This window comes from Kogia breviceps, chromosome 4 (assembly GCF_026419965.1).
Source record: "Kogia breviceps isolate mKogBre1 chromosome 4, mKogBre1 haplotype 1, whole genome shotgun sequence".
Taxonomy (NCBI): Eukaryota; Metazoa; Chordata; class Mammalia; order Artiodactyla; family Physeteridae; genus Kogia; species Kogia breviceps.
The window spans coordinates 52,912,117-52,927,910 of NC_081313.1; the positions used below are offsets into that span (position 1 = coordinate 52,912,117).

At 40.2% G+C, this 15,794-nt stretch overlaps 1 protein-coding gene across 9 annotated transcripts in view; it reads left to right on the forward strand.

Annotated features, from left to right (window-relative positions):
• MAST4 (microtubule associated serine/threonine kinase family member 4) overlaps window positions 1-15,794 on the forward strand; it is a 574,487-nt gene that overhangs the window by 234,949 nt on the left and 323,744 nt on the right. Inside the window, exon 1 of one of the 9 annotated variants that reach the window (XM_067031062.1) lies at window positions 1,880-1,933. The exons of the other annotated variants lie outside the window; for them this stretch is intronic. Within the exon in view, the coding sequence (XP_066887163.1) occupies window positions 1,895-1,933 (39 nt within the window). The 5' untranslated portion in view covers window positions 1,880-1,894. Of the gene's footprint in view, window positions 1-1,879; window positions 1,934-15,794 lie in introns of those variants that run through there. 9 annotated transcript variants of the gene reach the window in all.

Consider the following 15,794-nt stretch of genomic DNA (forward strand, 5'->3'; position numbering starts at 1 on the left):
TTTTGCGGGGGAAAAGGTTAAAAGTACAGGTGGGCCTGTCAAGGATGGGATCTGTTTCCACCAGCTTTGCAGATTCTCCCACAGATAGCACGCTGATTCTTCCCTTCCACCCCTAGATTTTCTTTTTTTCCTTTTTTTGTCCTTGAATTTAAACAAGAATATGTAGTTTAAAAAAATCTTTAAAATCATTTGTGCTAGAAGTTGGGGGTACATTTTGGTTTGAGCAACAACCAGGTTTGTGCTTTTTCTTTGCTTTTAGAGATGGCATTACTCCTCCACCTGAGAACAAGAACAAAAAAACTCTCTGGGGTTTTCTTCCTTTAAGTGGTATCAAAGGAGCACACCTAAGTGGAAAAAATACCCTGATACCCTTCTCCGAGGTTGCTTCTGCGAGGAAGGGGTGACATTTCTTGACAGGGTTTCTCTTTGTATGTCTGGAGATGTAGGCAAAGATGGTTTGGGAACATAAAATGCAATCAATTTTCCTCCGTGGTTAGATTCATAAATCCCTGAGCTATTTTAAATGACATAATCTAATCAATTGATGGCAAGCCTAATAGTGTGTTGACAGCCAGAAAGAGACAGAAAGCTAGTGTAATAGCAGGTGGCTGGGTAAGGAACCATTTTTCTCTTCCTTTCCCACCCCCCACGTTTAGAAATCGCTAGTTATCTGGATTAGGTAAAAAAACAAGAAATTACCGATTTTTAAAAAGAAAAAGTATGCCTGCCTTCCTAACTACCTTTCTTCCAAGAAAAAAAGACTGGCTAAGGGATAAAGTGAAGGAGGAGGTAGTTCTGAGACAAACTACAGGTAGCCCTAGTGTCTGCTTCTCAGGACCATACTATGCTCTCAATTTAAGTATCTTTAGAAGAGAAATCAAGGGGGAATAATTTATTATAAATTGGTAGCATCGTATATTGTTACTCCTGTGCTAGGCCAGTAATGAAAACTTAATATTCATTTCTTGGTTGCTTTGAATTGAAATAAGATGAGGATGAGTGGAGTAAACAAGTTGAAACAGACTGTGAAATTGCACATGATGGGAATCTTTTTTTTTTTAGTTGCTTCTGGACTAGAAATAGGTTACTGTTCCAACTAATGATGGCTCTTAGAATTTCTTCTCCCTTTTTACATTTTGGTCCAGTTATCAACAGAACGAAGTTGTTATCACAAGGGAAATTAAAATCTAAACTGTATCTTTGGGCTAGGAATCGACCGGCAAGGTATTTATGTAAATGAACTGGCTTTCACACTGGGAGCGGTAAGGTGTTCCACCCGCTGTGGCTGGAGAGCAGCCGCGCTGAGCCCTCCGTTTTCAGGTTTTCCGGCAGCGTGTGCGTTCTGCAACATTTCCTTTTCTTTGATGCCATCAGAAAAGATGAGCGCCAGGCATGGTGGTGCTGCTTGGCTGGCCAGCTGTGCCCTAGTTTCTCACCATCTCAATCAGCAGCTGCCTTTTACAGAGGTGTCTGTCACCGCTGATTTACTTGGCCACCTTGACCTTATAGTTGCTTCCGAAGGGGCTTGACCCGAGGCCACTGCCGAAAGCCATCTTCTGGTCACCTGGAATGCCAGGGCCAGTACTTTGAAGGAGAAAAAAAAACCAGGGCTCCCACAATTTCCTATCTACTAGCAAGAGGCTCCTCCGCCTGGATGGATGCATTAGGCGTCTGAGCCCACTTGCTGCGCTCTCCCTCCGAACTGCAAGCATCCGTGATCCCCCGAAGTTGCTGGAGTGAATAACTAAGCGGGACCAGCTGACCCTGGGCTCCAATCAGCTAGAGCGTGATGTAAGTGTTTAGCAGCTGCTGGGCTCTGAATTAGCGTGCTGAAGTAGAGGTAGTACAGCATGGCTAGACTGTTGTGAGAGGCTCAGAGAAAGCGGAGGGGGAGATGGATGAGTCCAGCATTCTAAGACGAAGAGGGCTCCAGGTAGGAGATCCTTCCATTCTTGAAATGTAGGGTTGCCAGTGGCCAGCCGTGGAGGATTTCAAAGTTCCCTTTTCATTCCTTTACTGGGCACAGATATGTGCACAGTTCTTAGCAACGTGAATACGCTGTCTCTAGTTACAGAGCTAAGTGACCCATCACAGGGTTCAACGAGAAAGGCTCTTTTGTCAGAGACAATAGATACGACTTTTAGTTTGAGACTTTGTTGGTTGTTTATTTTTTTCTGCTGGTTGTTCAAGAATAGTTAAATCGTGGCTGGCAGTGACATCTGATGAGCCGGTTGGGCATTCTGTCAGAAGTCTGGGAAGTCTGTCGAGGGTAGCAACTCTGTTCAGTTCTGGGAACACGGGACTCAGTTTTGTGTCGGATCAGCCCGTACAGCAGCAGCATCTATCTGATCGCCTTGCAGATGTGTGCAGCTGCTGGGAGGTTTCCTCCTGTCAGTGAGATGAAAGTTTCTGCTGGCAGCTCAATCAAAGTTCCCTGTAATTTGTTTATGTTGAGATGAGGAAAGATATGTGTCTTACTGCCTTGCTTTTTGTGCCCAAATTTCTCTAATTTGATTACTCTGACTTTAGTATACAAATGTATTCCAAGTTAAAACTTGGCAGATCAGAAAACTTGGAAAAAACATCTGCTTGGCCGTTTGTAAGTTTCAGGAAGCCAAAATATGAGTATGTTCAAAATTAGTATGTTTAACTCCTTGATAACTCTTTTTTCCTGTGTGTAAGTGGTAGTTTTCTCTGTGAAAGAATCTAATCATTAGCCATTGTTTAACTCTCATTCATTATTTTTGAGATTAAAGAAAAAGTGCTTGGGGGGGAAGGGTAAGTGGTGACGATGTGAGAGAGTGGCAGGGACATATACACACTACCAAATGTAAATTAGATAGCTAGTGGGAAGCTGCCGCATAGCACAGGGAGATCACCTCTGTGCTTTGTGACCACCTAGAGGGGTGGGATAGGGAGGGTGGGAGGGAGGGTGACGCAAGAGGGGCAAGAGGGAAGAGATATGGGAACATATGTATATGTATAACTGATTCACTTTGTTGTAAAGGAGAAACTAACACACTATTGTAAAACAGTTATACTCAAATAAAGATGTTAAAAAAAAAAAAGTGCTTGGGAAGACCGAATATACGGCACGTGTAGAAATGTTTCAGATATTCCTTAATTGTCTTTGACTCACAGCTGGGCTTTTTGTTTTAAATGTTAATTACTAATACTAATATTATTCATATTACTCTAATATTATAATAATCTTATAGATGAACTAAAGGATTATTTGTAGGTAAACAAAAGAGGGATTTAAAAAGTTGGGGTTAAATGTCATCTATTGTTCCAAACCTAAGTAAACAGACTGACTCTAATGATTTTCAGTGTGGTCATTGTTTTGAATGTACAGTTATGGTTAGTCACTGCTGTGGATTTCCTTTTCTTTGTTTTCATCACATCTATGAAGTTCTGGTAATGCACAGCTGTTTGTGTGGGTCCACGTCCTCTTTGGGGTCGCTGGTTAAATATGGAAAGGCTCTTTGTTAAAAAGATGATAAACTCTATTAAACTCCTAATGGTTCAGATTATTACTATGTTGATGGAATTCTGCTGAGAGTTTTCTCGTTCCTTTAATTCATTTTAGATAATTTAAAGTGTGTTTTTGTTAAGAAACTCTTTTTTGTGGTTTATTTCTGTAATATATATCATGACAACTTCAGAGGATATGATTGAGATATATGGTACTTTTGAGGGGTATAGATTTCATAGAACTTTTAATTTTAGAAATAAAGAAATCATTATTGTGGCTATTTAAAATAATGAAGCTATTTTCTAAGATTTGCAACAAAACAAAGGAAACATTGCTAGTTAATATAGTACTTAGACTGTTAGATCTTCATTGTACTTAACCTACTTTTATTACACCTGCCATATTCTACTATATAATAGATAAAGAATGTCTGCTTTCTACTGTAGATGAAATAAAACTCTCCACATTGTGAGAAATAGCAACATAACAGTGCATAAAAGTTCTGCCACCTCATAGTTACTTTATTTTGGCTTAAACAAAGCCTATTATTCTTTTACTCCCATTATATCCAATATTTTTTTTTAAAGGCATTGCACATACAGAGTAGCTGTTTTAAGAAATTCCAATATTAGGAAACTACTTACAAAATACAAGATGTAAGTATACATTTGTATTACAAATGATGTCACTGTAGAGTTCTTAAGAGCAACGCCACCTGGTGAATTTAGAAATTAAGTTAGTTTACAAATACATGCTACTGTATATGAAACATTTCAACATGTAAATGAGGTATACCTGCAGTGAACCTAGGCTGAAACTTACACTTTTGTATGACTGATTCTGACTGTGTTACTAGGTAATCTTGAGCAAGTCACATACCCTCTTGGTGTCTGTTTATTCTTCTGTAAAATGCATGTTGTAACATGACTTTTGAGTGTACTACATGGGAGATAGGCATAACTGAATTTTTTTAAGTTAAAGGCCATGTAATAAATACACTAGAATATAGAAGGTCCTCAATAAGTATTACGTTGTTGAAAGCAAAGATGATTTCTATTCTTTATAACATTCCATATCATTACTAGTCAGATGAAATAGTTATGTTTTTATTCCATATTTGTTGTTTGAATTTATTTTTAAGTTAGAAGAATCACCAATGAAGACAGTTAGCATTATTTACAGGGGTCATTATGACAGAATATATTATCTAATAATAAGAGTCTATTGGCCTGTTACACTGAATAGATGCTTAGTGTTAGATGCTTAGAATTGGAACAGATCCGTTTTTTAAATAAAGCCTTGTGTCAAAAATATGGAGCATACGAATATTATAATTCTCTAAAATTTAATTTTGCAATAATTCAGAATGTGTTTAGTATAGAATAATGCAGTGTGTGTTTAGAACTTATTTTTAGAATTTCAGTACCTCTAGCTCTTAAAACACAGACCTACTAGAGGTGTTTTTAAAATTTGGACTTTGAAAAATGATTTTTAGTCAGAGCATATAATTTCTCAAGGCATGACTACCTCATAAAATGGCAACACAACTTGTTGTTCATCTTAAGTGACTGAACGTTTCCATCTAGTCTGTGGACTGTATTAATATTTCCAGTACTACTGATAGCACTTCAATCACTGCCTTTGAAATGAGAATGAGAGTAAGAGGTCCCAATGGCTTCCCCTGTTAGAATCTGGAAAACTTTTCAGATTGCATCTCCAAATGTGGGAAATTCTGACGGATGGATGGGCTTGGGCACACTTTGGACTTGGGGCAATTTGAATTTCTAGACAGGTCTAATTCGTCAGAGGATAACTGGCTCCTTTCGGGCCTAATATCCCTTAAACAGGGGTCATATTTTTTAACTGTCAGGGGAATTAATTGTTTCAGTGATTTCTGTTATGTGTTTCCCTTTTATTTGTTTTAATGAAAGTGTCCCTATCCCTAATGTGATAGATCCCAAGCCTGGAGAAAAATGAACAACGGGCATCATTAAAGCAGGAAGAAGGCTCTAAAAGAGGGAGGAGTATCTCAGAGAGGCCTCCTATGATTCCTTTCCTGCCATTCTCTTGTGCTTTCCCTTCCTTGGTAGCATCTTCTGTTGATTTCCCCCGTCTCTGCTTAAATATTACCATTTTAGTCCACGGTCACATGCAGCTGGAATGTTAAAAAAAAATTTTTTTTTTTCATCTATGATGAGGTTACCAACTAAATATTTATAGTTTAGATTTCTAGATTGGTGTTTAGGTTTTTGTTTTGTTTGCTTCTCTTTCCCCTATACCTGATCTCATCCCACAACCTTATTTGAAACAACAACGAAAACCTAATATTTTTACCTTGGCCTAGGCTCTGATTTTCCTCTGGCCTTGGTCTGGAATTCAGTTTGAGAAAACAGAGAAGCAGGTGGGCTCTTACATTCTGACTGGGTGTCAGCAGTGCTTGGATGTACGTTACTCCAGTCACAATGTCTCCGTGTTTCTTCCGTGTTAACTTTAATGTGCTTGTGGATGTGTTGACACTCACCTGAACTTAATAGCAGGATCATTACGTGGGAGTGTTACCCTGGTTCCTATCATTTGCGGACGCTGGGCAGTTACAGGAAAGAAGTCTAGTTAGAGGATTATAATAGAAATACTTCTGATAATTACACTTTGGGATAAGGTACTTTCCATCTCCAGAGGTTCCAGAAAGGCACAGAGATGACTTTGGGACAGAAAGAATCAAAATGGTACATGAACGTTCGGTAGTGATGAGTACCTAATCAATGAGACCAGTTGTGGTCATATCCAAGTGGTGTTTCTTATCCATTGAAGGAGTTGAATTTCTGCCTCTGAAATAGAGATAGAATACTGTAGTTTTTAGTTTCCTGATCCACAAAGGGATAAGGATAGGGGTGCCCTTAAAATCTTATGTTCACTCACATTTCTATTTTGTACTCTAAGAATTGTTTTCATAACAAACTTTTTTTAAAAACAACGTCAAATAAACAAGTTTGCATACTAGCCGTTCTTTTGCACCTTCTCATTCTCTGGTACAGCTGTTAATCAACCAGAAAATTGTCATCTCTGTATTTCTGTCAAGGTGATACCTATTCTCCAGGTCATCCGTTTTCCCACCTTTGACTTCTCCATCTCATGTCTGCAGTCACCAACGCCTGTCAGTTCTACATTAAAAATACTTCTAGAGTCTAGGCAGCCTCTTTCACACCTAAATTTCTGTATTGTCTGGTACCCCTGTGTCCAGGTCCTTCTCCATTCCATCCTGCTTGTCGCTGTAGATCCCCACATCAATATCTGGTTTAAAATCGCCACATGACTTTGCGTCATCTGCTCGAGGATAGAGTAAAAGCGCACACCCGACTCTCTCTGATTTAGCTCAGTCTACTTTTCTGATCTCATTTCCAACTCTTTGCCTTCCAAAACCCCGTTCCATCACCCCCTCTCCAGACTTGAGGTATCCCCTTTACCTACAATATCCTTTCCTTATTTTCTCCAATTCTCCCTGCTCATTAGGGACCAAAGTAAACTATAATTCTTTCCTGAAATTTTCCATAATTACTATGTTCCATTCTGAATTTTATGATAGTCATTGTCAATTTTACTTACTTGCACACCTAATCCTATTGCATGATACATTATTTTAAAATTATTTGATTTGAGTGTCTTACCATGAAACTACAAACACATCGAGGATCAGTGTCCAGTGACAATGAGTAGCTGGGTAACTTTAGACAAGTTTCTTAACCACTCTGATCTGTGTGCCCACAGCTGTAAAATGGAGATAATACATGCTTAAAGATTGAAGGCAGTTGTAAACCTTTAGCACAGCCTCTGGCATGTAGTACTTATTCAGTCAACCTTAGTTCACTGCCCTCTGGATCGGCACAGAGCCTTGCATAGTGTGGTTTTAAATAATTAAATGTGGATATCAGGTGGGGCTTAGGCAGTAAAAAGATGGTGACATGAATTGGATAATTTGAGGGAAGTTTATAAAAGGGATGCTTTTAAAGGTGTGGGCAGGGCATAGGGAACGTTTAAGGGGCTGGAAGCCACCAGTAGCCGTCACCTTCACTAGGCCTTCACTAGGAGCAAGGGAGGGAGCAGTTACAGAACCTGGAGATGGAGAAGGCAGGTGGCAGGTACCATAGGTGAGGGACACAGACCAAAGTGCTCTGCAGGGAGGTGGATGGGGACATCTCAGCCTTATTTTTCTCCTTCCTTCTGCACTCTTTCTGGTGTTCCCTATTAGCGAAACCCAACAGAAACCAGAGGGGCACAGGAGCCCCCAGCCGTGTGTGGTCCATGTATCCCAACACCAAGGCCCAGTATAGAGTGGAGAGTAGATGTGGATGGGCAGTGGAAGTACATGCAGCATGCTTACAGCAAGCATGTGTTTTACCGCCCCTTGCTCTTAGCAGTTGCCAGCCAAAGACAGTGTTCAACTTTCATAGGCACAGATCTCTTGAGTTCAAGCATTTGAACAGATTCAGAGCTGCTTTTTTTTGAAAAGTCGTGGCCCCCAACCATTTCCAACTTTTGTGTAATGATGTCTTTCCAACCAGGCTCTTAATCCTCCTGGGAAAATATTAGTCCTTCCACTGAAGCACGTGGGTCTCCTTTGAATCAGTCCTGCAGCATGTCTGCACTACAGGTTCTGCAAACAATCTCAATTTTGCAAGGCGCTGCTCTGCAGATCCTGGCTGAGAAGTGACGGGTGAGAGCAATAGCCCAAGAGACCTCTTTCCATTCATCTCCAGGATTCTCTGAGCCCTGCCCTCCGGCAGGTGCTATCACACGTAGACTGTCCATCCGAATTACAACTTCACATTATGTCCTTGGCTTTTATTGAGGGTCTAAAAGAAATGGCTGAGTGAACATCTTTGCACTTTTTGTAAAACTCCCCTTGAAGCCTTATCCATTATGTTGTGCATTATCTCTTATTCTGTATTACGCCCACATGATACATTTGCTTTGAGTTCAGTACTCAACAAGTTTCTTCCTCTCTAGGTGAACAAATTTGCTTCTTTGAATCAGATAATGAGTGCTGGCTTGGTCTTCATTTTTGTCTTAGCCAATCAGGACAGGGTTTCATACTCAGTTGCAATAGTTTGTAGATAAAATGAGCCACCACTTCTTCACTGTTTAGCTCTTAGTTCCTTCTTTTTAAGACGTGTGTGGTTTCATTTATCATAGCTTTTGAAAGTCTTAAGTTGCCTGAAAAGCTTTCTCAAAGTAGGTAAGACCTAAAAACTTAATAACGTTGCATTTGAAACACAGTGAATAATGAATAATGTCAGAAGACAAGAAAAAGAGACTAAAAACCCAAATAATCAATAAACTAGATAAAATATAAAAATCAAGAATTACATGAACTTACAAAGATCAACATGCAAGCAGGGATCAATAATTTTATTGTTGGCACCAGAGTCTAATGAAATCAAATCGGGTGTTGGAATTTATTTGAAACTTATATTTTAAATAAATTATGAGTAACGATAGATTTTTATTATTTTTTTTAATAAAATCATCTATTTTTTAAATTAAAAAAAAAAACTTTTGGGCTTCCCTGGTGGCGCAGTGGTTGAGACTCCGCCTGCCAATGCAGGGAATGCGGGTTCGTGCCCCGGTCCGGGAAGATCCCACATGCCGTGGAGCGGCTGGGCCCGTGGGCCATGGCCGCTGAGCCTGCGCGTCCGGAGCCTGTGCTCCGCAATTGGAGAGGCCACAACAGTGAGAGGCCCGCGTACAGGAAAAAAAAAAAAAAAAAAAAAAAAAAACTTTTGGCTGCATGGTGTGGCATGTGGGATCTTAGTTCCCTGACCAGAGATCAAAGCCTCGCCCCCTGGAGTGGAAATAGGGAGTCTTAACCACTGGACCGCCGGGGAAGTCCCATGATAGATTTTTAAAGTGTCCTAGAAATCATACATTTGTCTTGGAAGCAACCAAAAGCATGGAGATTGGCATCCAACTTGTGAAACACACATGTTAGAAGACACTATTGCCATTAAAATCATGCTTTTGACAAATATTTGATGATATGGGCAAAAGCTTGACAGTAATGGCAAGGAATATGTATATTATATATATAATATAATATAATATATAATTATATATTATATATAATCTGTATACATAATGTATGTACAATTCTATTAAAATGTGTGTGTGTGTGTGCATGCACGCACGTGTAGGGTAGCCCTGTGGGATGGAAGGAAAGAGCCTGTGTAGGTTTTGGAGTATTTAAGACCATCTTTGCCACTAAGCTGTATGCGGTTAACCAGGCTGGTTAATTCCTCACTGGTAAAATACACTTATTTGCAGAATTATTGAGAATGAATTAAAGTGAGGTATGAAAAGGCTAAAAAATATCCATCATATCTAACATTTATTAAGGACCTGTTTTCTTTTTCTTCATTATCATCATCTAAACTAATAGCAAAAAACTGCACTAAAATGTTAATTTAGTATATCTTGGTGGTGGCACCATAAAATGTTAATTTATTATATCTTTTTAAAAAATATTTATTATATCTTGATGGTGGCACCATAAGAATTTTTTCCTTGAACTCTTCTATAGTAAGCCTGTATTACTTTTATAATCAGGTTTTTTTTTGTTTGTTTGTTTGTTTTTGTGGTATGCAGGCCCCTCACTGTTGTGGCCTCTCCCGCTGCAGAGCACAGGCTCCGGACGCGCAGCCTCAGCGGCCACGGCTCACGGGCCCAGCTGCTCCGCGGCCTGTGGGATCCTCCCGGACCGGGGCACGAACCCGTGTCCCCTGCATTGGCAGGCGGACTCTCAACCACTGCGCCACCAGGGAAGCCCTATAATCAGTTTAAAAAGTGATTTTGGTGGCCAATTTTTAATTTTTTTGTTTCATTGTCTAAGAAAAAAAAACTTTATACCACTCAGTACCATCAATGAAAGGCTTTTAAAGCTGTTTTTTATCTTGTGCATCCTTTTGGCATTGAGGAAAGTAAATCAGTTCCATGGGATGCCTCACTCCAAACCTTAGGCCAGCAGTTCAGTGAGGCTGCCCTTTTGAGTCACCTGGAGAGCTCTCTAAAGCCTAGGGCCTCGAAGCAATCCACGTCAGTCTCTTGGTGGTGGTGTGTAGCCAGGCTTGAGACCCACTGCTCCTAGGGGGATCATGTGTCCAAGGAACACCTCCCTCATGGCACGTAGCACTTCTGTATCCCCAAATGTAAGGTTTGACAACCTTTAACAGGTGTGTTAAACAGCTTTGCCTTCTTTCTTCCAGTGAGACTGGGTTTTATTTTTATGGAGAGGTGCATGAAGGGGACGTATACCCATTGCATTTGTTTCTTGACTTCCCAAATAATGGCAAAGGTAGTAATGTGAGAGCTCAAACCATTAACTAACCCATCTTGGGGAACTGTTCTTACAGTGGTGCGGCTGGAGGGAGCCCTAGACCTTTACCCCAAAAGGACCCAGGGCACTGGCAGTGTCCAGGTGCCGTTTTACATGTTTTAAATCTCTGGCACACATGGTTTGCCTTATGAAAATACCTCCAGGGCATGGTAGACAGTTGCTTTGTGCCTTGAAACGTTCTAATGTTAAAGACAACAAACGCCTGTGATTTGGAACCCTAATCATAGGTACTCTTCAGTAAGGTACATGCTTGAGTTCTCAAAACACTTGCAATTTTACTTAGATTGTGTTTTGATTCAGTCAGTCAAGAAAAAAAATTCCATTCTCTGCCTTTCTTTCAATTAATGTATAATAATAATAATAACTAATAGCAGCAGCAGTATATATTGAACAGGTTTGTGTCAGAGGACTGAGTGTTGTGTCTTAAATCTACACTCTTGCACTTTTATCCCAGGCTCTAGAAGTCCAGAAGTGAGTGGATTATGGTACTGACATGTGAGGGGTTTATAGTATGGTCAGGGAGACAGCAGTTTCTGCAACAGCAAGTACCATAACCCCTGTCGGTCACAATGCATGAGCACTGGAGGTGGCTGGTGCCCTGCTGTAAAAGGAGGAGGGAAGGAGGGAAGGAGATAAATCTTATCACCATTATTTAAAATTTCATATATCCTCCCCCGCTGTAGGAGGCTGAGAAGGCTTTGTGGAGATGGGGCTATTTTTGCCAGATGATGCTGGATGAACAGGTACTGACTAGGCGAGAAGGGTGGGGACACAGCTGTGTGTGCAAAGATGTGGTTGGCCACACAGGGTGTGTCCTTTTCAAGGTGCTGCAAACAGTGCATGTGAGAAGCAGGAAGTGATGAGCAGAGTCCCAAGAATACTGCCATATTGAAGGGTTTGGACTTTAAACAGTAGGAAGCCATTAAAAGATTTCACTTAGGGCACAGAAATACTTTACTGACTGTCAACCGTTAATGAGTAATGCCTGGGAAGAAGCGAAGAACAGCTAGGAGGTTAGAAATGGGGAGGTAAGAGATGCTGCTGCTGGACTGAGATGTTGGCAGTGGAAGTAGAGAAAAGGCAACTGAAGGTACCATTAATAGGACTTGAGAAAAGAAATGGAAGGAGCTGGAGGTGACTCCCAGGTTTCAGGCATAACAAGAAACAAATGAGAGCAAGAAATAAAAATAATGTGGATGGCGAGGTGATTAGTTGGTTCTGTGCATCTTGAGTTTGCAGCACCTGTGGAAGCTTTCAGATAGACATGCTCAGTGAGCAGCTGGATGTATGGGCTGAAACTTCCAAAGAGCGGTCAAGTCTGGATATAGATGCTGAATTCATCCACTTTAAATAATTAATTGAACTAGACTGTGAATAAAGAGAGAACACAATTTCTCTCAAAGTAATAGATTTCCATTAGAATAGTTTTCGAGAATTACTGATGGACCTTGAGTCTGTCATACAGAGTGAAGTAAGTCAGAAAGAGAAAAACAAATACCGTATGCTAACACATATATATGGAATCTAAAAAAAAAAAATGGTTCTGAAGAACCTAGGGGCAGGACAGGAGTAAAGACGCAGATGTAGAGAATGGACTTGAGGACATGGGAAGGGGGAAGGGTAAGCTGTGACAAAGTGAGAGAGTGGCATGGACATATATACACTACCAAATGTAAAATAGATAGCTAGTGGGAAGCTGCTGCATAGCACAGGGAGATCAGCTAGGTGTTTTGTGACCACCTAGAGGGGTGGGATAGGGACGGTGGGATAGGGAGGGTGGGAGGGAGATGCAAGAGGGAGGGGATATGGGGATATATGTATACATATAGCTGATTCACTTTGTTATACAGCAGAAACTAACACAACATCGTAAAAGCAATTATACTCCCATAAAGATGTTAAAAAATAACATAAGAAAAATAATTACCATAATGTGTATTTTAACACTTATTTTGCAGGTCTGGTTAAAATTACATAGAGAGCAAAATAGTTTTATGGTTTAGTGTCAGGCCTTGAAATAATGTATCCAGTTTTGAAGGGGTGTGTGTGTGTATTTCTGCAAATTGCTTCCAACTTTGACAACTTGCCTACAAGTTTCATTCCAATACAGTTCTGAAAAGGCAAAATGAAATATCTCAAACTAGAGGCTGTAATAGAAAAAGGAATTCATTCTTAAATGAAGATGATGAGGTTGGTGCCATTTTGCTTGAAACAGTGAGTGAATTTAAAACCTGAGTGAGATTACATCAAATCCAGGCAAGATTTTTGTTCCATTTGAGTGGAATATCCATAATTGAAGATAGGGGGTTCGACCAAGAAAGACACATGGCATATGTACAATTTTATCAGTTTTCTGATACAGTGGTTTCAATTTGTGTATGTATACACAAAGGCATTAAATCACGTTGATTACTGAACTTTTTTTTTTTTCATTTTGGCAACAAATGAAGATCCAAGCTTAACTTTATTAGCTGCAGCATTTTCTGAGTTCCTACCTAGTAATTTAGTATGTTGAGGACATGGAAACTCTCAGGTAAGTGGTGGGGAGTTAGAGGTAGAGTAGAATGTATTACAATGAGCTAGAAATGATTGTAGAAAACATTAAGTATTTTTTAATGGATTTTTGTTTTTTAGCTTAGTGCTCAAAGTTAGTGAGATAACAGCTAGGTCTAGAAATATGTCATTTTATAAGATCTTCATCATAGTGATATTTTTCATTATGAGATACTGATAGTTTTATATTTTCTAATTGCCTCTTGTCTCAACTTTAGCATTGTCATGAAGATGAAGATGGAATAATACATTGATTTGACTATTTACACTTTTCCATTAAAACTGTATTCCAAATATAAATTGTCAGGCTCATAGATTCATTTTCCATTAACTGTTTAGCAATCCAAACCAAAAGGCATTATGATAAATACAAATTGAATTTGGATAGTGTGGTAGATTCAATTATGCTCTTAATTTTTCACTTCTCTGGAATAGAAGGATACATTTACTCCCTTGCCCAGGGAGTGGCCTCATGGCGGGCAGGGATTCTTTCCCCCACTTGACTTTGGGCTCCGCTATGTGTCTTACTGAGCTGTTAGTGAATGTGTCACAAGCAGAGAGGCTTTTGAAATATGCTTGTGTGGTTGGCCTTGCCATCCTGCCCTTTGGTGACCTACCGCGAGAGGAGCATGCCCTGGGTGGTCCCTGCCCATTTAGCCTGGGTCCCAGAATAAACTCTGGTGGAGCTGACCTATATAATCCTGCAGCCAGAAGCCAAGCCCAACAGACCCCTAGTCTACCTGCAGACCCGCAGATGGTTCTTGTTGTTAGTCACTAGTACTAGTTGTGCGGTGGGTTGTTACTGAGCACAGCGGTGACAAAGACGACTCTTACAGAGGGCAAGCTTGTGTTGTGTGGTTCAGAGCAGAGGCATTGAAGCTTTTAGTTCTGTTTGAATGTTGATCCACCACCTGCTGGCTTCACTCTCCTGGGCTCTCCTCTGCATTTTAGGTTTGTCATCAGTAAAATGAGAATATCACTTACCTCCCAGGAATATTATAGAAATAAGATGTATGCATGTCAATTACTTTGAACAGTGTCAAGCAGATAGTAGTTACTGTGTTTCTAGACAATTGAGCCTTCCTTCTCCTCTGTTTGCCTTGCTCCATGTGGCTTTGCCACATCCTAGCTGTGTGACTCTGGGGCAGGTTAAAGTTTTCCTGAGGCTTAGTTTCCTTTTCTGTCACATGCACATACTAACACTTGCCTGGCAGGATTATTATGAGGACTACAGCAAAGGTAGGCAAATATCTTAGTCAGTTGAGGCTGCTCTAACAAAGCAACAGATCGGGAGGCTTAAACAGTGGACATGTGTTTCTCACAGCTCTGGAAGCTGGGAGTCCAAGGTCAGGCTGTCATGGATTCCGTATCTGATGAGAGCCTTCATCCTGGTGGAGAGATCCCATGTCTCTTCCTCTTTTTATAAAGGCATTCATCCCATCATGAGGGCCCTACCATCATGACCTAGTCTCACTCTGATTATTTCCCAAATATCCACCTCCAAATACAATCATATTAGGGCTTCAGCATTCAATATATGAATTTGTGTGGGGTGTGGGTCGAAGGACACAAACAATCAGCCCATAGCAGGAACCATAGCTAGGCGAGTCAGTGCTTAGTAAAAGTAGCTTTTCAGAAAATAAAGGAACCAAAGTGCTGCAATTCGAAAGACATATATTGATAACATCATTCACATATATAATACCTGTGTATTATACTTCTGCTCTTGTGGGCATTAAAAAAATAACTCCTTTGAAATAAGGAGATTTATAAAGGGCAAGGAGTAGCTAATGTGGAGTCAGTAAAGGCTTTTGATGGGAGGACTGAAAAATGCTAATTAGAAGAGACTGCATTAGAGTACATGGATTGGGGTGGAATGTGGAATGACAGGGGGGTTCGTTTATTGCATGTTTATATTAATCAGTGTAGCAGAACTGGCATCCAAAATGCCTTTGTTTTAAATGGACGAAATTTGCTAAACTTAACTTTTTGCCTGCTGGAAGCGTTCTGATGTGTTGGCTCTCAGTCTTCTGATATTTGCCTGTTTTTTTCCTCTTGCTGTGCATTGCCGTATCTATTTCATTTCCGTGTGTGTGTTCTCTGACCACAACAGCATTAGCTCCTGGTGTTGTATGATTCTTACCCAGAATTTGTTCCATAGAAAACCTGTGTCCTCAACATACTTGCTTTGAATCTATTTTGATCTGTATCAGCTAGAATAAGTTTTGAGCTGCTGGGTATTAGCTTCTGTATGCTCCTTTCTCCAGAAGCTAATTGACTGATTTGGGGTGGAGGAGAGATGAGAATCTATACATCTGACCAATTTCACAGAGCTTTCCTTGCAACCTATTGAAATGCAAATACAGGCTACACTTAGAA